Source organism: Tubulanus polymorphus, chromosome 2, assembly GCF_964204645.1.
Source record: "Tubulanus polymorphus chromosome 2, tnTubPoly1.2, whole genome shotgun sequence".
In the NCBI taxonomy this organism is placed as follows: Eukaryota; Metazoa; Nemertea; class Palaeonemertea; order Tubulaniformes; family Tubulanidae; genus Tubulanus; species Tubulanus polymorphus.
In genome coordinates this window covers 27,236,661-27,259,260 of record NC_134026.1, presented here as the reverse complement: position 1 = coordinate 27,259,260, position 22,600 = coordinate 27,236,661, and the positions used below count along the sequence as shown (strand labels likewise).

The window sequence follows — 22,600 nt, the reverse complement described above, 5'->3', positions numbered from 1 at the left end:
TTGATAGAGAATAAATTACTATATTTACAAAGGAACCAAGTTTTAGATTTATTTTTATTTACAATACGTTAAAAGGGTGTCTATTCAAGGATCGAAATTGCTTGAATAATCCCCGCGAAGCTTTTGTTGTAATAAATGCATAGGGCACACCCGTCGGACTATTCGGGAATTTTACCCAGACTCTAGAAGAACATTGGCTTTTTTAATGTTGGTAACGCTGGCATTTTGTAGGTCCGTTATCAATAGTTTGCACGCTTACGGATATTTTTGAATAAGCATGAATTTGCATTTGACCTAAACTATGTCACGAACTTCAAAAATACTGCATTTTATTTCATAAGATTGCTTTGATGCTGCTATGATAATACTGGGACACAGGCTGGTGTGAGCTGAGACCAGTGGCCATTTGGAAGGCATTTGCTGGTACGAGATACTAAATCAGGAAGTCTATATTTTTTCTGACATCGGAACGTCAGTATGGTTTCCACAGGGTAGAGATTGCCAGGTCTTGGGACGTGGTCTGCTTCAATTGCTCCGTGTGTCGGGGCTCCCGGATTCGCGCACGCAACTAGCGAAAAGAAAAACATATATCGTATTAATTCATTAGTGTATATTATTGCAGTGCACGATCTGAGGGAAAGATTAAACTTACTGATACATTTAGGCACTTCCGCTGACCAGGTACCATCCATTTGACAAGTGATATCCGGTGGACCATCCAGAACATAATTCCTTTCTTTACAAACGAATAAAACCGAATCGCCATAACTGTGACTCCGATTTAGTGCTATGATATTATAATTCTGTGGAACGGACAGTGTGGGACATGTTCTTGCTGGAAAAATGGAACCAAAAATATTCCAAACATATAAACAAGTAGGAATAAACGTAACTCGCTAAAGTGACTGCATACCTTTGCATATTGGCATCTTTGTACCGGTGAACCTCCATTTACCAATGCGGTTACAAACAGCCTCCTGCGAACCTTGTAATATCTGACCAGGTTCTTTACAGTGAAAAGTCACTCTACTGCCGACACTATTTCCATTGAATATCATCGCTATGCTCCGATCTTTTATGAGTGATTTATGACATTTAGTCGCTATAAACGAATGAGATTGTTTTACAAAACCACAGCAGCTGAAATTCCATATTTCTATATTTTATGAAACGTTACCTTCACAACTTGGAGCGGGTGATGACCACATTTTATCATTCAAGCAATACGCAAGAGCATTGCCTCTCATCGTGTAACCTCTACTACACCTGTATATGATATAGCTACCAATATGCCATGGTTTGTCCCCTGTAATGTATCCAAAAACCGGCTTCTTTGGTTCGGTACAAAATGTGCCAATTTTGTCTGAAAAAAACAAACGAAATGAAACGCATGAGCAATCTTGGAAATCATTCAAAACAGTCATTTAACTTTCGTTTATTCATTCTCACCTGTCACTTCGACATTTATGTTGACGCTTCTTCTGTGTTTATCATCTTGGCAATAGTAGCTACCGGTGTCTTTAAAGCTGACTGGCCCGATAAGAAGTCGAAAGGCATTGTACTCTCCAGCAGATATAAATGTCTCCTTCACAACGTTTCCCTCATCGTTGGCAATCCAGGTTAGTTTATCAGTATCAGCCGCATAGACACAGTCGATAGCAAACTTTTCCCCAGGTCTCAGTAAAATTGAGCCATCGTCAGTAACAGTAGTAGCGGTCAATGAGTTGGGTATTTTCAACTTAATAGCATCAACTGTAATAAACCACCAAAGAAATGATAAGACTAAACTTCACAAAGATTTTTAATCGTATCAGCGACTGCGTTAAGTTGATAAAGACTTGCCTCCGATTTCATCACAGTTTGGATTGCTATCCCAAACTCCGTTGTAACATGTCACTTTTGAAATGCCAGGAAGAACAAATGACTCGATCTTTTTACATCTAGCGGTGAGAATAGTGTTATGTTTGAAATTCGGTTGCTGTATATATTCGAGTTTGACACCTTTATACGATAGCACCACATTCGCATTGGGAACTGGACGGAAACAATCTGCTAAAGCGTTCTTTACATTGCGAACACTTGAATTTTGCGCTTTATTTGTTTCTGCAATATGATGGAAAACATATAAATTGAATCACTAATCAACGGTGATGTAGTCGGTAGCACCTCGTTATTACCTTGGCACGCAGGGATCGCTTCACTCCATCTTCGTGTATTCAAACATTGGATTGACGAGCTTCCTTCCAGTCGATATCCTTCATCGCACTTAAACGATAATGTAGTCCCGGCAATGTAAGGAATACCTTTAACCGTGATCTTTCCGTTATGCAAAAACTTCGGTTTTTCGCAGCCAACTAGAAAAAGAACAGATCTTGAATTGAAAGGAGTTTTTCTCATTTCCCCCACGACGAGATATTTAAAACTGAATACTTACCTGGTACACAAACCCGCTCGAAATTTGTCCAATCTAAAGCAGGTAACCAAAGGTCAGGCCTTGTCAGTCGTGAAATCTTCCCCAAAACGCATCTTTTTTCGTAATGCAAATAGTCTGCGGAGTGACAATCAAATTTCAGTTCAGTGCGACATCTGATCATACACTCCAATTCCGTAATGCCATATATTACTTTTTCTTGTAAAAATGGTCGAAGATTTTTTGTCTTCGAAAAGTCAGACTCGGCATTTCGGCAATCTAGAAAGCGATAAAGATGTAATATCATAATGTATGTACGTATAACGTGTAAATAAAGAGAGACAAAGGCGTGTGTTAGCCATTACGATTAAAACAAAGAATCCATTTCCTTACATGGTTTACAAGTAGGCGGTGAACTATCCCATGAACCGTTTTGATTGCATCGTAACTTTCCGATTCCAAGCATTGCAAATCCTAGGTTGCAACTGATAATAAGTTCGGCTCCCGGTGCCAATGTCACTTGCTTATCTGGTACGGACAATTCGGCATATTGCACCTCTGGCAACTTGCAGTTGTTCTGTACTGAAATAGAATTATTTATGTTGGAGCAAGTTTCGGTTACGTGTTTGATACAACATTTTTCTTTTTCCTCCGCTTATAGCTCGAATACATACATTTTACACATTCTGGGACGTTATCTTTCCATTGGCCATGAATACAGACGATCTTTGGGGAGGTTATCGTATCATATCCAGGGTCACAAGAATACTCCAGGCTCTTCCCATGAGGAAACGTATATTTCGGTAAATCGTCAGTAAATCCATTGTATATACCATTTTCCAGTAATGGGATTTCACAAGACGCTGAAAAATAGACGTGTGGAATGAAAGCCTTGTGCCCATTAATTTTTAAAATGATGATGACCAATGAAAATTTACCAGGAACACAACTGGGAAATTCTTGTTCCCACTTTCCATCAGCGCATGCGTTCTCATCGTAATTACTATTCAATTCATATCCCTTCTGACATGTTTCCGTAATTTTGTACCCGTTCGGAATATTCGTATTGTTCTTTACGCTGATATCGTTCGGCGTTGATATTATAACCATGTGATCTAACTCGTCCGGAATCTTACAATACCCTAGAATCATACAATATATACTTCGAAACTGCTAGTAATATGGAATATTAGAAAATGTATCTGGGAAGAGATTGCAGCCTTTTTTCAGTGTTTATCAATATAAAGTATTCTTGTCTAATTTGAAAAAGGAAATTTGGCTTTGGAAGATCAATTTTTGTTCCTATTGATTGAGCTCAAATTAGAGACGACCGAAAAGACTAAGTAACAGCCGTAAACTTACTCGCTTGGCAATGGGGTATATCTGGTTTCCAGTCACCGCTGACACAAGTGAAATGATTCGACTGTGGCTCTAAATCGTAAGTTTCATCGCAGATTACTTTCAGTATTGTTCCGTGTGTGTAAGTAACAGGATAACGCATGTAGTCCTTGTAACCAGTCACTATATTTATCGTCATACCGTCCTCTTCAAAAGCGGGACAGTGAACTGCAATAAAATAAATCAAATCGTCTGGAATTTATAGATCAGAGGATCATTTGATGTTATACATAATGATTAGATAGATTTGTAGGTAATCGAAATATTCCCTTCTTATTACAAACCATTTTCGTCCGCAGTAGAGAGCAACTTCCTTCCATTAAATGATCGAGTTTGTGCTTCTGAAAAAGTTTTTAGAGACCATCACCTCATGCAGTGTATAAATTATTCGTATTGTTTCCGGGTTAAAGATGTGTCGATCTTACCGTTTGCATTAATCGATGCCTGCAGTGCTCGGTATTTATTAAACATCATTGCCGGATCTGAAATAGAATTAGATTTTCTTGTTTTCGTATGGATTTGTTTTTTATCTTTCACAAGATTTGCCCTCCAACGTTATTTTTTATGATTACAATGCTGCAGGCCACAACAAACGTAATGAAATTGTACGCTTCTGTTTCCCGGAACCTCAGAAAAGGCATCTCGAACCCAATAATTACAGGCATTTCACGCAGGCACTTTGCAATTTGAAACGATCGATTTAGTTTGAATGTTAAATTATTTTTTAATTTATGAATTATCTGTAGAAATTATGTTGGTGATGGGGAACGATTCCGAATTTCAAGTTTCAGTAAGGTTATTTTTGAGGAAAAATGTTATCTTAATCACACTTCCAGTCAAATTAATCATAAAGTGAAATTCATACTTCTCATTACGCACAGTAGAACAATTAACACACAAACTATATTGTGATATCGTGCATGAGTTGATGAATGTATATATATACGTACAATTAGACGCGAGGCTTCTTCGCTTCCTCCTCTTCCCAACTTTGCGCCACGTTCTTTGCCAAGTCCTTATTAACCTGAGGTGTTTTCCTTTTTGACACAGTGGCCGATTATCAGGACTCCAAACTCCATCGATACACGTGGCACCAGCGGGACCGATTCTTTTGTAACCCTTCTTGCATTGGAACTCAATAACTTCTCCTTGTCCGATACGTTCAACATATATACGATATTCATATTTTCCAATAACTCCGACAAGTAGTATTTTTCCATTTTCAATTGTTCCTGGATACGGGCAGTATGCTGAAAAAATATTGTATACGTATATGACATGAACTATGTTAGAATATAACGGATTTCATAGTGCAAAGTTATAAAGGAAAATGGCGGTGACACCAAAAATGAATTTTTTCAATTTAAAAAGTTAAAAAAAAAGATAAATGCATTTAGATCAGATTTCTGACAAGTACACAATAATCATAATTATATTGGGAAACTTTCGCGTGACGCGCATGACGTTGATGGCGAATGAGTTGAATTAAAGCCAACGGGCTATAACTACAGGAAACAGTGGCGTCGCAGCAGCGGAATAGTCGAGCGCAATCAGTATTCGATTGCCGTACGAATAGTGCCGCAATTTAATAAGATTCCCCCAGTCAATTCTTATATCAACCAAGATTATACGATTAGAAACTCTGCCAAGTAAATGATACAGAGATCCTTAATGTGCTAGCAATGAGATGGTCCATACACTTCATCGTTTCATTCATACAAGAGGATCTCGTATGGATCTTCACATTTCATGTGTAAAAATAAAGGAATGTCACCATTCACGGCGATTATATAATTGAAAGCGAATAAGTCTATAACTCACATGGTTCACAGTACGGCTTGTTCCCTGCCCATTTACCGAACTGGCAAGTGAGAATTGCACTTCCAACCAGCTTGTAACCGGTATTGCAGCTGTATTTTGCCCGGTGGCCATGGCGTAATTTGTGATAGCGAACAAGTCCGTTGAGAATCAGCGGCGGCCTCTCTTTGCAAGGAGCTACGTACAAAAAAAATGATATTTGCGTGAGTGAAAATCAACCCAATGCGTCATTTTAACTCTCCGTACAATATAGTGTAAATATATGAAGATGATAGAAGAAGTCAGTAATTCTATCTGATACAAACATGTTCACAATTGTTTTAATGGAAATCTACCAAATATACATGTGATTAGATTAAGCAATTTATGTGCTGTGTTGTGGTTCGTGATGTCTTATAGATTCCGTTGCCGTGCAAAAAATCGTTGTTTAATTTAACTTTAATAACCTCCATTGGGGTTAAACCAAAACGTACATGGTCCGCAGTGCGGAACGACGGTCCATGTGCCGTTGCTGCACCAGGACGTATCAGTCACATTAAGTCGATGTCCTCTGCGACATGTAAAAGTAACCCGTACACCATGTTCTACAGATGACCCTGGCGCATAGTTCAATACTTCTCCGTTACTTATATATGGGACTTGACACGGTCCTGAAAATTCAATGATAACGCATGACTTTTTAAGAAACGGCTATAAACAAGCAAACGAGGATCCAAAGTCTAAAGAGTATGTTTATTGTTTAAAGTTAATTTGCTTACGGTGACAGTGCGGTGTTGGGTGTGACCATTTCCCATTATCCAAACAAGTTGCTGATAGTGATTCCCCAACTCGTAAGGTCCCCGGGTTACATCTGTACATAATTAGAAATACATCGCCAATATATCGATGAATATATTGATTTGTAGCAACTGTAAATTACAAGTGAATTCTTTTCGAATTTCATGTATACGATCGACATCATTCTCGCCTGCGAAAGAATTACCTGAATATAATTATGGACCCGTACGTCGTTTGGTCACCTTCGATGATTCCATTCCAAAGTGGATCGGGGATTGGACATTCAATTACTGAAAAACAACGGTATATTTGCTTTCGAGACAAAATAAAACCAAATTGATAACCGTTAGTATCGGGATCAACTATGTACAAGGGCATTCGCTGGACATATTGGATTGGCTCCCGGGAGCGGTCTTCGCATGCGCTATTACAAATTACTGATGTAACCGTATTGTAGGTTAATCAACATGTGGGTTTCAGGGCTGACGCTAGTTAAGGGTTGCGTTTGGTTTGTATTCCTTATGAAAAGTCAATCAATGAAAATTGGAATGGAGGGGCCTCAAGGGAAGACATCATGTAGTCAGAAAGGCGACTCGCTGCCGTTGCCGAGAACAGCAACAAATGATATGAAATTCGAAATTATGCTGATCTAAAACTATTTCCATTTTATTTATTCTATAGTCGTAACGGGTAACAGTTATGTGTGTTTCCCCCTTAAAAGCTGTTTGCACCGTTACATCGGAGCATTGTGCGTCGTAGTTTTTCCCGTTAAACATTGTGAACGACAGTACCGTAACTCATTTAATGGATACGTATTGGAAATCAGCTGAATTTTGCCAGACGTGTCACGATGCAACATTAACTAATCAATTTCATGAACGATATAATCTAATAGAGATTATATGGATGGTGGAGAGATTTCATTTATCTTTGCTGCCGAACTGATTTGTTCCTAGATTGTGATTTCTTGAAGAGGGGTATAAAGGGAACAACACCCAGCATATTTCACTGTGTTCCCTTGCAAACATGTTGATATAATATTCGACACACAAATGTGCCATTACGCAACTCGAATAGAATATCATTTTATTAGTTTTACAAGAGAATGTCCATAGCGTATCAAGAATTGTGTTTTTATTCGATCAATGAATCGTCTAACTTATTCTTTATACCTCTCTCTATGTGAAATACTGTGTAGGATTCCCGGTTATGAGGTAAAAAGTGGCAACTGGCCATGCATCCACTTATCAATTACTGGTCAAATAATCGTATTTGTCAGTAATAAGCTGTCTACTTTGTGGTTTATGCGGATTGAGTTAACGTATAAACCAATTTGGTATAATATTAAGTTGGACCACGATAATAAAAATCGATTTACGCGCACTTCCAAATGTATCACATTAATCCCCATTTGTAGAGATGGACATGCATAACACACTCATATATAAGTGCACCGGAACATAAATTAGAAAGGTCCCTCGGTCAGTGTGCATTTCGTTATTATCAAAGAGCATTCTCGTATACGAAAAAATCTGAAAGTCGGGTGACTGAAAAAAGAATAAAATTCGGTTTTTTTCTGAAATGTGCCCCGAGAAATGCTAGAAGTTAACATTTTTGATGCGAAATATGATACTTACATTGACAGAATGGATCTTTTCCATCCCACACTCCGTCCTCCGTACATCGACGCTGTTTGTCTCCAACCAAACGATAACCGGGGTTACAATTGTACGATATAACCGAATTATATGTAAATAGTTTGCCGACGACTTTTCCATTAATTGGAGGCTGAGGTTTTGAACATTGTATAGCTAGTTGAAAATATAAAGCAGTAAGAACAATCGGCAAAAATAAATTTTAAAGCCAAACAGCAACACATGGAGTGCAAATTAATAGAAAGGCTAATGTTTATGATGCCAACGATGTTTTCATCAAGTATGAAACATTATTGAACTCATTGTTTCAGAATCATTGTATTCATTATATCTCCCGTAATTTACTCGGAGCAAATGTATATATCAGAACGAAGAGGTATTAATGATAATTGGGAGACAAAAGTCTCTATAGAAATTATATTTGGTATAGGAAGTCCACGAGCTACGATACTAACATCATTAAGGCTGACTCGTCAGATCATTAAATACTACCACGAAATGATGAGTTGTGTCTGTTAGTTAGTAACCCCACGAAACAGAAAAACGCAGTCGTCGTTCCAAATAATTGCTTTTAACAAGGGGTTTGACAATGAGTCACTAGAGGCGTCTTTGTGAATACCTTTGCAAATTGGTGTGCTGCCAGACCATTTTCCGTTTTCTTGGCATTCTCTAAAATTATGTCCACTGATAATATAGCCGGTGTCACAGAAATAGACAACTCGATACGGGTAACTGAATATGTCTCCTACACGACGCCCGTTGTCAACGTCACCGGGATGTCCACAACTTCTGGCTAGAAAAATAAATCACATATCCTCATGTCCCGAGGAAAAATACATTCAAAATAACATTTCACTGCAAATAAACTAAAGCGAATGTCGACGAAATTTTTCAATATCCTGTACACTCGTGGTAGTTATGTCATGCGGAAAAACAGAATCCCAAAAGACGATTTTCTTAATCATAGGGATTATACGTGGTTCTGTACATCCAAAGAAATTCATGTTTTTCAAGCAACAAAACATCACGATTTTTTCTTGGGCACAAATTACGTGGATCAACATTGTGACAAGCAATATCTTGTAATAGACCATTGCCCTTTGATAGTTTCATCATGGAGCTCGGGCATATCAGATTTATACAAAAGACTGATAAATCCATTGGGATTTGCGGCGCCGTAAAGTATCCACGAGAATATATGTTTCCTGACAAGGCATTCATGTTCAAATAAATGAGAAACATCAAGACAAACCATTCAGTAGCGCATGTACATTTAATAAATTTCTCCGAGGAACGATTTTGAAGCAGGTTTACATGGAAAAAGAAAAATGCTGAATGGCTTTGTAAGACGTAAAACATTAATTAACCATTAACGAATTATATATTTGGTACTTATATGTTACTCTGAATAGCGCCTCATTTTACGAATATCCAGTTACGGTTTTTTGTCTTGAACGAAGGAAATTTTCATGTAAAAGCTTATAGTCACACTGTTCTCAATTCCCATTTATCAAAGTAAACACTCCACTCGCTCGTTATTACGGAAGCAATTTCCTATTAAATCTTTCCTCGTGTTTGAAAATGAGTTGAGCTACACAGAAATAAAACAGTCAAGATTTTCTGATAAGGAACCGATTCGTAAAACATGAGGTTTTTATTTTAAGTCTAACAATTATAACAGGATACCAATAAAATAGAGTGGTGCAGAGTAGTATTTGATACTAATTGTATGATGTAACGTGGTAGTTACAGAAGTCCAAAACCTGGAATATATCGAATCTAATTTAACGCATTAGAGATTCCAATTCGTAATTTGAAATTGATGCACTAGTCACATATGACCTCCACAAACCTATTGATTATCAAATGTAATTATTCTATCAGTTCTCTCTCGGCATTCGAATTCGATGTAATGTCCACCTTGTCCTCTTGAACGGGTTAATTTGCATCTAATGCATTCATCATTGTTTGCTGATTAACCTTTTCTGAGTTTCCATCAGAGCTGATTTGGTGTGATACGTACGCTGGCAATACCAAATCAGGTTTTATTGATAAGATCAGACTGATACCACTGTGGGATTACCAATGATCGATCTATCTCGTGTAGAAACCGGAGAACTGGTCATGCAGACGATACGCAAACGACTCGGCTCAACAGCGGGCAAAAGGCCGAAATATATGAAGGGTAACGATAGTGTCAAATGATCGAATTCAACCATGAATATAACTTCTTCAATCCCCCAAGACAAAGTTAATGAAACTGTGCATTTTTGAGTAGAACCAAAATTGGAAATAATCGTGTGCGTATGAAATGAAACATTCCGTGTTAAAATGATGAACATCCAGTTTTTTCGCCAAAATTTAAAGTAAAAAACATCGAAAGATTTTTTCGGTAAATTGATTAATTCGACATAATTGCATTCAGAGGACAAACATGCATTTTATGCGAGGTATGATATTATGTTTATTTCACCTTTTGTTACTATCGGTTCTTGTTCTTCGGCTGAAATTGATCACACATATACACAAATAGATGAGAAGAAATCTATTCGCAAGGCACTCGCTATATAAAATGTAAAACGATAAGTGATGAAATTGTTATGCATTTCAGCCAATTATTCCAATATGAATTGAATTGCATGAAATGTATTTGTGATCTTTGGTAGAAATAGATGCCCATGGGATACATAAAATGTAAACACATTTTTCTATCGTGCGTTACAAAATGAAACGAATCAAAATGACATGGTTGCGATGTGACGTTACCGCAGCGACGTTTGATTTGTATCGTATTCCCCGAATCTAAGAAATCTGTCATCATTACACTTTCACACGTGTCGTCACTCGGTGTGCTTTCAAGAAAACACGATTAGAGTAAATACATTTATCAAAATGACAAATTTTCGATTCTCCAGATCAACCTATTCATAAACTCACGTCTCTCTTATCAAGTGCACATTAATTATATGGGGAAATAAATCATTTTTGCATCTGACACAAACAAAACTCAGGTAAAAGCAATCTCATTTTCGACATGCGCTAGATTCACATCATCATTTCACATTCATTCATAATTGCATCAATGTTTCGTAAACATTTTAGAGTCCATATGTTCTCAAGACAGAATTTTATTAATTGGCATGACGTCTTTTTCATCGGAAAAAAGTGCTGAAAATGATTACGAAATGAAAAATTACTTACGTAAACAAGTTAATTTTGGTCCGACCCATTTTCCTTCGCCGATACACATCGCCTGGTGAAAACCATCGCCGTAAAACCCTTCGTTACACGTATAGTGAAGTCTTGTACCAATGATGTACCTGCTACTTTGTTTGCTGTCGTGCATTGCGTTTGGTACATCGGGTGGAGGTCCACAATAATCTGTATTACCAATACCAAAACAATATCTTGAATTATGTTTTGAAAATAATCTTATATAAGAGGTTGATAATTCTTCTTTATAACGGAAAATGTAGTTTTTTCGCATTCAATTTGTAATGAATAACCGTGGTTGATAATCCCGCACTACAAAGGCTTTTGTGATAGGGGAGCGCACATATTGCGAAGGCACTGTTGTGTACTTATGGCTTCAAAAATCATTTATTTGCAAATTGATCTCATAACATTCCATGAAAGATATCGGTTTACTATATATCGTCGTGTAAAGATATTGATTGTTTATTAGTAGCCTAGTCATGAACTATGATAAATCCTCTATTCTACAAGTGTCTCCGTACCTCTATACCTACTAATGGCGGAGCCTTCGATCTCTTCTAAATGAGCAAGACGTCGAGACTAGTTTGAAACAGTTATCAGTGCCAAATATATTAGTATTCATACAGAAAGTTCCCATGGTACCCAGTCAATAGATTTGAATTCACTTGCTGAAAGTCACCAGTGGGATGTATGGACAACAAGCTAACGACTATTTGTTGGTAAAAAAAGGGTTGTCTGGTGCTGCAACGCAGTACATATTGACAAGGATAATTCCCAATAGACACTTCTTTGAAACTTTCCCGCCTGCTTCTGATGATATGCGATGAGTCATCGCATTCCCGACTTCATCGAAAAAATTATCGAACTATTTCGAAAATATTATCTTCCAATTTCAGATTTCAAAGATACCAATATCCGGTTGCGTGAGATTTTGTTAAGATTTGTATTTCACGAGGGCCAAGATTGACGCAAATTCTCGCGATATAAATCAACTATTAATGACCAAAACTGCCAGATCGGAACGACGAAGATTGAAGAAAAAGAACGTAACTTTCTTCTAAAAAGGGTCTCTAAAGATATGAAGTACATCTGAGTGGTGCCTGGCTGTTAAGGATAAAGTGTCAGTTGTATTCAAGTGAGTCGATATTTGTAAGAACTGCGACATACTTGACTAGTAGACCATAATACATTAAAGATGAGATTTCTCAAGAGGATGGGATAATTAATTCTCCCATCATCTCTGAATTAAATGTCAATATATTTGAAATTATAAATTCATAACTCACGAACAAAGTTTCGCAGTTAATGAAAAGTTGGCAAGTGTGAGCAAAATTGATTTACCGATTATTTCAAGTTCTGGGACTTGAAGTATTCATGTATGATTTGTTCAGAAGCGATACCAATATTCAAAGCTGTACAACAAACACAGATAGACATGTTGCCGATATCGATACCCAATAAACAAATCATAATTTTCCAGAAGTAACAAGATTGCACCCCCTTTCACTTACAACATGTCGTATTTCTACAATCAAAGCGTTGGCCTACCTGATTCGGTGATATTTTTGGGAATTAGAAGGGGGAAACACCCTGAAATATGTACGACATGATACATGCCTCCCCTTTGGTATCATTATAATGGGCAGGGGGCTGTGCCTGGATTTCAAACCATTGGATTTTATCCACGCAGCGTTCTGCGACGGGTTCTTGCATACTTTCCACTCAAAAATGTGAAAAAACAACAGTATGGCGTGCAGTGTACAGCTACCGGGTGACATACACATAATTTATAGTATGTTTACATACATTTTGGACCTTTTGATGTTTTCCATTTATGTTGGCAGAATTCTTTTACGTTTGAAGTTGTAATCGTTGATAAAGGTCACAGAAGCAAAATAATCATCATTCAGCGTGTTTATTTCTACAGTGAACGTTAAGGTGACATGACGTGGGCACGTATTATCACGCAATATCTACAATACATTTTTCTTGTGCTGACGTTATTTGTACTCACAAAGCCTCCTTTCTTTATCAGCCCTACCCAATGGTTGGACTGATTGGTCTCGCAGAAGATGACCATAATTTGCTAAAATATTAATCATTTGCAAAAAAATATGTGTGTATATAACAACGCATTGATGTACGTGATGCATTATTTATCAGGCAAAACCCCCTGAATGGTGAGAGTTTGCAGGAAGTCGTTGGTCCCGATGAGCGCGCACATTTTCGAAAACCGGAAGATCGGTTTATTCCGTTCAGATATTTCAATAACCACTTAAAACGATTCATATTGCAGTATCGTCGCTGCATAATTTCGGGATGATTTATAGAAATTTTGTACATATATAACCAGTAATAGCAATTTCATAATCTTACAATCTATACGATTAATGTTAGATGATTGAATAGATAAGAGAAGAAACAAGAATAGATACTCACAGTCTCCTTCGCATGAAGGCATTTTACCACTCCATTTTCCGTCGCCTTGACAATATCTCTCTGTGCCACCCATAAGAATAAAACCTTGTTCACACGAGTACTTTGCTACTGCACCCATCTTATTGAATGGAGTTATTGTAATTTTTCCATTTTTTATTTGGTCTAAGCTTTCGCATCGTACCACTAGAATATGAAAAGAATGTTCGTAAATGATCGATCAAATGGAAAGAAAAATATGAGGCATATACTAAGCATCGGCTATTCTCTATTAGATCAGAGCTCTACGAGTAAAACTTCTGATATTTTGTTACCTATTTTGTTGATGCTCTTTATCGGCAGAAAAAAATCTGTTGTGCGGTATATTTTGACTATAATGGCTCTCCCCCCTCTCCCTCTCCCTCTCCCTCTCCCTCTCCCTCTCCCTCTCCCTCTCCCTCTCCCTCTCCCTCTCCCTCTCCCTCTCCCTCTCCCTCTCCCTCTCCCTCTCCCTATCCCTCTCCCTCTCCCTCTCCCTCTCCCTCTCCCTCTCCCTCTCCCTCTCCCTCTCCCTCTCCCTCTCCCTCTCCCTCTCCCTCTCCCTCTCCCTCTCCCTCTCCCTCTCTCTATCCTTTTATTTGAAAAAAAATGTATAATATGGATTGAAAAAGATGGATAGGTGGAATTTCATGTCATTTCTCTTCCCGTCAATAATTTCAAGCAGGGTATTCTATCTCAAGAGGATTTCGTAACGGTTTTTGTTCGTTGTAATGTTTTAATGTCCGTGATTTACCTATGCAGGTGTACACATTGACTTGTAATAAAAAGGCAATAGAACGCTTTTCAAGAGTTTTTGATGCATGTGTAGGGAATTCTTCAATCTGCCAGATCAAGCGATGTCTTCACCCGATGTTTATGTTCGAGAGAAAATGCATGCAGCGTAGCGGTGTCAACATAAACGTCCCCCTGGACAAGATATTTCTTCTTTAAATATTTCATTTATTTTGTTGCGTCCGGTGCATCCATATATAAATAATTTTAAATGATAGTCAAGAAATCTGAAGTCCAAGCTGTATAACACTTTTTCGAAATTTTGTATTTACCATCACCTCATGATTCAACTATCGGTTATGTATGTACAATTATTCAATGTAAAAACGCTTATTTCTATCAAGAGACATCTGGAACCTCTATGGATCAATTTTAACACATTTACTCATCCGAGATTTGAAATACACAATTTAACATCGAACTCAAAAAGCATTTTTCTCGAGGGAACTACGAATGTAAAATTATGGAAATTGCCCAAGTATAATGATCAATTCATGTTCGTCGGAGGAAAACTATAGCGCATGAAATATGAATATTTTATTGTTGTTATATGATAACTCATTTACAGCTGATACCGCAGACGAGCATAGGTGAGGCGACATCATGCTCTGCTTCATTTACTGCTGACTGTCCAAAGTTTACACATACACCAGCAAATGATAAAAAAAGGCGTGGGAAACGCATAGGCCTACAAGTTATTTCTGAGAATATTCATAAATTCCTTTGGCTCGCTGCGGGGTATTTGCGTGATTTTATGGGTTTCAAAAATGCTTCGAGTTACCACACTTTCAATGTCACCTTAAGTGGGTATATCATGATGAAAAATTTATTTTTCTATATTATATCATTGTTCGGGCAATTCCACCGCAAAAACGTCACGATTTTCTAGCCTTCAGACGAAAGATGAATCGAAATGATAAAGAAATGGACAGATATACTGATTGGACTATTGCTTTCACCAGAAGCTTGTTAACATCTCTGGCGATGATTGCATCTTTGATTGCATGACTGCAGATGTCTACCGATATACACAGTGCAAATATTGAAATATCTATGAACAGCTCCACGAGAGAGCAACTGACAGAAACTATTTCATAAAAATATTCTTATGACGGTGATTACACAAGGCATGTGGTGCGCTTGTCACAATGCAGTCTCATGCCGTCACTGAAATATTTAATAATCTAGTCTTGATATTTTTGCGAGCATTGACTTGTCCTTTAAACTGCGATGGAGAGGAAAACAATATCCAACGAGGACAGAGAGCATTCTTTAATTGGTTGCGCTATCGTGTTTCTGGTTTGGATCTATACGCGTCACTACTATTCGTCGATACTATTGATAATTAAATACAATAAGCAGGGGAAGTTAACGAGAGGGGATTGATGTGTTGTATATAAACATACATTAATGGCAACCCTCAATCTTTTCTTACATGGTCGAATCTTTGTTAATGAAGAGTGAAATAGGCTTCATTTTAGATCCAGGTCATTTGTGTTTGGAAGAACTGAAAATCGGTGTGATGAGCTGCTGTAAGGAGACATCTGTGTACAAAAATCTGTATCTTTTTTTATCCTGGAATACGTCATACTGTATATAGTTTGTTGGTGAAACTCCATCCCGTTTTTTGGAGACGCATGTAATGCTTTATATGTATACCGAGCACTGCAAATAATTCGGTAAGCCAGTACCAGTAATTAAATTCACTAAGCCTTTACTAATCCCTTTACTTGGACTCAAATATAATCTAAATGGTGAACTAAGAACACGAGTCCAATTAAGAGATGTCTATGAAACGGTGGTGGAGGTAAATATTGCTATTCACAACTACCGTTGGGTAGCTATATTTGAGTCGTTACACTGCACACAGCCGCCTGCACGGAACGGCACTGATGCAACAAAAACTCTACAAATCCGATTAAAGGCTTGAGAACACACGTAAAAACACCGCTAAACACTAATGTCGTTTTTTACATCAAGCGAATTTGAGCTTTCATCAATATTCAATCATGTGATTCGAGATTTTTCAGCTCACGTGAAATCCGCGAAAAAACAGCGAATATCCGAAACATCTTTCATCGTGTAAAAAGAAATACTGTCAGAAAAATATCGTAAATTGAGATTTTCACTTTAGGTTTGTGCACTATAATTACGTGGTACGAACTTTTTCGATTAATCAGATAAAGTAAACCACTGATCCTACGGATGTTCAGTACATAACCTATAATGGCCAATGAATTTGATGGAATGAATATCGCGACATCGATCTTATAAATATATAACAGTCGGACCTTGTTCGTTTATCCAGATCGTGATGAGAATTCATGTATAGAGGCGAAACAATGACTACTAACACACCGCTGTTCATATACCATCCCATCAGATGTGAACGGAAAAGTAAATTGTAGCTAAATGAACCACAAAAATGGAAGGTTGAAATTTTGATCAGTCTGATCGAGGAATGGAATTGTTAGTGTTCAATGTTGAAAGAAAAATATGAAAATTGAGAATTAAGCATGCAACATTGTGTGATTGACTGTGCACTCATTTTACTTCCTGATATAGATTCGGGGAACTCGTATGCGGTGGTTGCGAACATTGCAAATTACTGATCATTTTTAAAAAGTTAATCGCCTCGAAATCGGATGTATTTCTCAACGAACGTCGAGGCTGATCTAATTTAGATCAAGCTTCATCAACTGATCACCGCTATAATTTTATTTATTGATTCCTCAGCTGTGACACAGAGCTGCCTTGTTCGTCATCTTTAATACAATTTCGAGGCATTACGAAGACGTTTCATCTGCAAATTGATGAACGTTATCAGGCCTTGTAATCTTGATATATTTTGTCTTGCCATTTGCTTTGGGTGATACCATCATTAAATAGAATCATGCGGGGTGACATATCAGAAAGAACGCAAGAAGAAGTGCCAGAGCCACAAAACACTTTTCTCCCGAGAGATAACATTCTGTGCCAAATGAGGAGACACCGTTTCGGTTGATTATGTCTTCAAACTGTTTCGAGGGGGTCATATAGGTAGATAAAAATCCATTGGTACCAGAAACTAATGGCCCTGTTTTAACAATAGGCCTGATTGTATGGGTTTGGTAATAGTGGTAACGTACTGAATCATTTCATTACTTTGTGTTGCACTTCTTTACCCGAATACATTAAGTCGATAACAACGCGTTCGACATGCCGACATCATCCTGTCTGTCAAACTTGTCCCTGTCAGCTTCTTACTTCGAGTTGGTTTTTGATGTCATTGGCTACACGTCGTATTTCTGCTCTCGTGAAACGTGTCCATCGGAATCTTCTGTCAGGAAATGGTATTTTCAGTAACGTCTGATGAGTTTACATTGGCGATGTAAGTATTACACGTGAGTGCGCATTGGAGGCGACTTCAGTGGTCTGATATAATGACGAACCACGACATGTCTCAACACTTCTACTGCCACTTTCCCATCCGCATAATATTCCACGCACTACCTCCAAAATACGGTTTCTGAGATGCGCCATAAAAACTATCGGGTTACCAATCATTGATGGAATCTTTCGAGTCTCGCAGCGTTGGTATAACCACCCCGTGATCATTATCAATTCATACGAGCTTAAAAAGTACTTGACTTATTGCAACAAGTAGTAGAACATAGCAAATAAGATCCGTTATTGGGCCGCACCCTATCTTCAGGACTATCGAATCAAAAACTCATTTCGGATACTTGTGTGAATTCATTCGTATAATATATAAATATATATACTTGTGAATTTGCGGTGTTGGTTAGCAGTTTTACTTATTGGTTACAAATAACACATCCTCTAATATATCATGTCTAGAAAATCTTTGGTCACGTGTTCTGCAGAGTTAACAGATCATCATTTATCAAACAACAGACTCCGCTCTTTAATCATCGCTAGTAACTCAAAGTTCAGATGGCTAGCTAATTAAACTAATTATACAATAGGATGAAGACGAATCAAAGATGGTCGATGCTACAACCGCACATAAAGTATTTGAATTCCACTTCACCAGTCAGTAAATAAATATACGGTCCACAGAATAATGAAATATGCATTTATTATTGTTATATACGGATATTTACTTGTGTACTGTTCAATATATACAGAGGTTTCTATACACGATATATCAGAATTAATCATCAATTAGTATTAATGATTTGAGCACTACAGCTACGTGTTTACTCGTGTTCTCGATTTTATTTTGTATCTGATTACTGCACAAATAACAAATAACTACAAAGAGACAAATTTGTTAACTATGTTATTTTTTCGAATTGAAATGCAGAATCGCGGCGGAATTTTTCCATCAAAATGAGGACTTCTGCATTGATGTTTACACTGTCAATAATTGATAAACGTTTGTTCATAGAAGTTACTATAATGAGATATGTCTACAGTGCCAATAATATTAACCATCATCACCCTATTATCAGTAGCTACATCAGTAACGGCGGTACATTTCACTCTGGCATTCGTCATCGATGCTTTCATTACGACCATTTTCAGCACAAATGGCGCAAATATTGCTTTTTAAGATGAAAAGAGGAATAATGCCGAATAATGCAGACGATTTGTTGCATGGTGAATCATCATTTTACTGATTGTTATATCAATGCGTCTATTTCATTCGATCGAACGCGTGGCATTATATTTTGATCAAAAGAATGCCCGCGTTGTACAAATTCAGAAGACTGATAACATACTAACTTATTGAAAGCACAGTTAAGAAATTAGAATCGCTTCGAATGATCATTTTGAACATTTCGACAGAAAAACGGTGTTAAGTCCTTCGGTTGTATTATCATCAATCATTTGTCACTGCTAGTATGATTGTGTGGCACTGATTCTGAAGTCGATTCGCACGCATACGCTTATTTCACACATTACTGGTCCATTGGGCATCTCGCTATTACCGGCATTATGAAATCATTTCCGGCTTCATGCTAGGTTGCAGTCAGAGTACACGCAAAACGACAAATTGATGCAAGTTCTGTCAGCCATGTAATGAACAGTCTGACAAAAACGAATTTGATTTCAATTTTGCGGCGCGCTAATATTTATGTTAAAACGAGATGACAGTTATAGACACAACCCAGATGTTTTACTACTGGCCATGTTTTGGCAAATCGGATTTTTTTTCTATTATTGATTGAAAGTCGAACTCGCAATATCGATGTATCGACCTGTTTCTAAAGCACTAGTATGAACAAATCGATTGATTCGTAGAAATAGAATTTCATTGTGAGGTTGTTATACATAGAAAGTATTTGTAACATTAATGATAAAAACTCTGTGAAAGGGTCCATCCAAAACCGCCAAGACTGAAGTCATAGTTTCGATGTACTAAATAAAACCCAGTACTGAATTATTTAGACAACAATTCGATTTTATCATGGTTGAAATGGGTCAGTAATTGGTTGCAATAGGTAACACTGATCTAAGAAGTACCGGTATATACATACTTGGTGAAATATCATAAATGATATTATCATCATCATCTAATTATCATCTTCGATTTCTTCGCATCTTTGAGGGTTCTAATCGTTATACATATATACCAAACACGTATGTTTGCCCATAAACACTGGAGGCCACAAATTCTATTATGGCTAGCAGACTAGCCAAACAACAGGAAATTAAGTGGTAATTCTGTATTCGCCACGAGAAGGAAAGCAAAAATCTGTCTTCTAAGTAAATAATTCCCCTACGTGAAAGAATGACATTAGCTGGCTTCATTGGAAGCTAATTTGCGTGTGTGTCTAGGCTAAACTATGCCTGATGGTGAAAAAACACGTACAATGCTAGCACACCTTTCTCCAACTGATGTTGTCAACCTGTTATGAACTAACGCCGTGTGAAATTGATTGTAAAGAGAAGACAGCTGCTTAATAGTTTCAGTTCTAGCTTATGTTACTTCGTTTTGTTTCATCGTTTAAATTAGTATCTACTCAACGGGTATTCGTGAGTACCTATTCGCTAAATATCTTCCATTTCACGCCTGTTTTGCTATGATTTATTATTAGCTGATGCACTTTCTCTCCAAGTAAAAATTAACCGGCATTCCATACGTTTCAAATTTTTCATTTCTGATAGAATGTTCCACAAAACGGCAGAGTGAGTCATTTTCAGTTATTTTACCATACTTTGCCTAATGGAGATTATTTTTTGTCACTTCCATAGATTTTTGCTTCCACAAGGCGTCTCTTATCCCGATACAGCAATCACTTTCAATAAATGTATACATACATGTAGATTGGTTCGCTGGAGTTTTAGCGAAAATTTAATGGGTCGATCTTCAGATTCCGATGTATGCCCACTTCAAGAGTTCCCTAAATATTAATCATTGATAGCAAAAATATCGGAAAACTCGAATGGTATTGCATGACATGGATTATATATGTAATATGGAGCTCTTCATGCAGTGTTTTCGTATTCAAATAAACATGACATTTTATTTACAGTTTTGTGATCCTGTTCAGAAAGCATCGTATGAAAGGATTCTCGTGGGATATATTATGATTTTTTCGAATTTAACCACTTTCCAGATGTTTTATATCGGTTCCCATTAGAAATAACGAATGACTGACGAGTAATGAAAAAAAGAAAATTCATAAAAGAAAATAAATTTTCATCGAAATGATTTTGCAAATAAATCATTTTTAAACGGAATTAAAATTAGGTATTTCGTAATCAATCATCCAGGGTATTTACTCCACTCTGCTTTATACGGTAAACAAATTTTCAAGGGGAAGAAAATGAACGCTGAAAATTGATCTATAACGAGCAAATTATTTGCAACCCGCCCTTGCCTCAGGCGTCGCAGAAATATTTCAAGGGAGCCGCAACCTCCGACACTAGAACAGTTTGCGATTCATCCAAAATTAAATACATTAGGCCGGTTTTAGCATAGCATGATTTCCGACTGTATGTGAAATCATTACACATTACAAGTCGTGAAAATGAGCCAAGAGGAATCGTAACTAAGCTTGTAAGTGATACTTACAAGGATTGACACAGCTTAGACCACAAATGCCATCGCAGATACAACGTTTCTTTTTCCCATGACAGTCAGCATCTGTATCACATTTTTTTCGACATTCCCGTTTCGATGTAGCTTCTGGATCTCGAAAGCATAGAGATGTATCTTCGCCGTAATATTCTTCAAAAAACGAATTATTTTGCCAATAATTCAATTTCTACCGAAGTTACATTTTGTTAATAGTTTGATAAATCTAGAAAATTCAACAGAATCAATTGCATTCAATAATCTTTTAATAGCTCGTATAGGAGGTCGCTTTTGTGAATCTGTGAATATTTCAAAATTTCGAAGATTAAATTCTTGCTGATATTATCTCTATACATGTACGTCAAGAATTGATAGAAGTTGAAGTGAACGTATGTTTCAATGAAAGTTCTTTAATCGTTCAATGAAGTAGTTCAATGACAGCGGCGGAGATATTGAAGAGAAAGTGTGGTGTAAAATGTTTAATCTATGCTTGTCGTATATCTCAAGTTTGAAATGAAGAAAAAGTATTTAATCGTTGTTACGTACCATCTACACATACCTATATGGCATTTTTAATCAGTTGTAAAACTTGTTCGTTTTAGAACAAAGTTTTGATTCAATGTCTAATTATTTAATCAGGATTTTCCTCTTACCTGATCGTTCCTGTTGTAGAGCATGAGTTAAACGAGTGGCAAACAGCAGGAATATACATAATGTTTGTATTGAGTTCATCATCATGTTCATGTGAGTTTAAAACAAAGGTTTATTCCATAAATGACATCCTAATATGTATTATACCGATGGTAGCATAAACAAAACATCTTGCGTATCGTAGGTTTTCAGTAGAGAGTGTGTAAATTCTGAAATACCAATGCCGCCACTAATATCGAGCTAGCGCTGCAAGTCAAAACCGCTCTTCTGTAACGCGGGACCATCTCCTAGAATTCGCAGTACTGTGTATTCAAACTAGATTTCTTTTTTGAAACGACGCCGCATTTTAAGATAATTTTGTAATTAAGTTTATAAGATCAAACATCATATATTGTATGT

The 22,600-nt window shown here is 37.1% G+C and overlaps 1 protein-coding gene across 1 annotated transcript; it reads right to left on the bottom strand.

Moving 5' to 3' along the window:
* LOC141899916 (sushi, von Willebrand factor type A, EGF and pentraxin domain-containing protein 1-like) lies at positions 1 to 22,394 on the bottom strand. The gene is made up of 25 exons (XM_074786535.1): positions 22,204 to 22,394; positions 21,548 to 21,703; positions 13,714 to 13,896; positions 11,260 to 11,439; positions 8,678 to 8,851; positions 8,041 to 8,214; positions 6,609 to 6,693; positions 6,385 to 6,476; positions 6,100 to 6,276; positions 5,630 to 5,803; positions 4,759 to 5,058; positions 4,234 to 4,290; positions 4,093 to 4,149; positions 3,773 to 3,976; positions 3,349 to 3,552; positions 3,085 to 3,273; positions 2,804 to 2,992; positions 2,435 to 2,689; positions 2,178 to 2,354; positions 1,843 to 2,103; positions 1,450 to 1,752; positions 1,178 to 1,363; positions 914 to 1,102; positions 653 to 835; positions 1 to 568 (listed from the first exon to the last, which is right to left on the bottom strand). The coding sequence occupies exons 1-25, from the start codon at positions 22,292 to 22,294 to the stop codon at positions 357 to 359; spliced, it is 4,452 nt and encodes a 1,483-aa protein (XP_074642636.1). The 5' UTR covers positions 22,295 to 22,394; the 3' UTR covers positions 1 to 356.
* Positions 22,395 to 22,600: the final 206 nt, after the last annotated feature.

Bases quoted from the DNA above. Each gene is read 5' to 3' on its own strand.
- LOC141899916 (XM_074786535.1), bottom strand. From the start codon at position 22,294: ATGAACATGATGATGAACTCAATACAAACATTATGTATATTCCTGCTG. The intron at 4,291-4,758 runs GTACGTATATAT...ATTCTATTTCAG, and splicing joins AAGAAGCCTCGCGTCTAATT to ATCCGGCAATGATGTTTAAT. The intron at 1,103-1,177 runs GTAACGTTTCAT...ATTCGTTTATAG, and splicing joins ACCCGCTCCAAGTTGTGAAG to CGACTAAATGTCATAAATCA.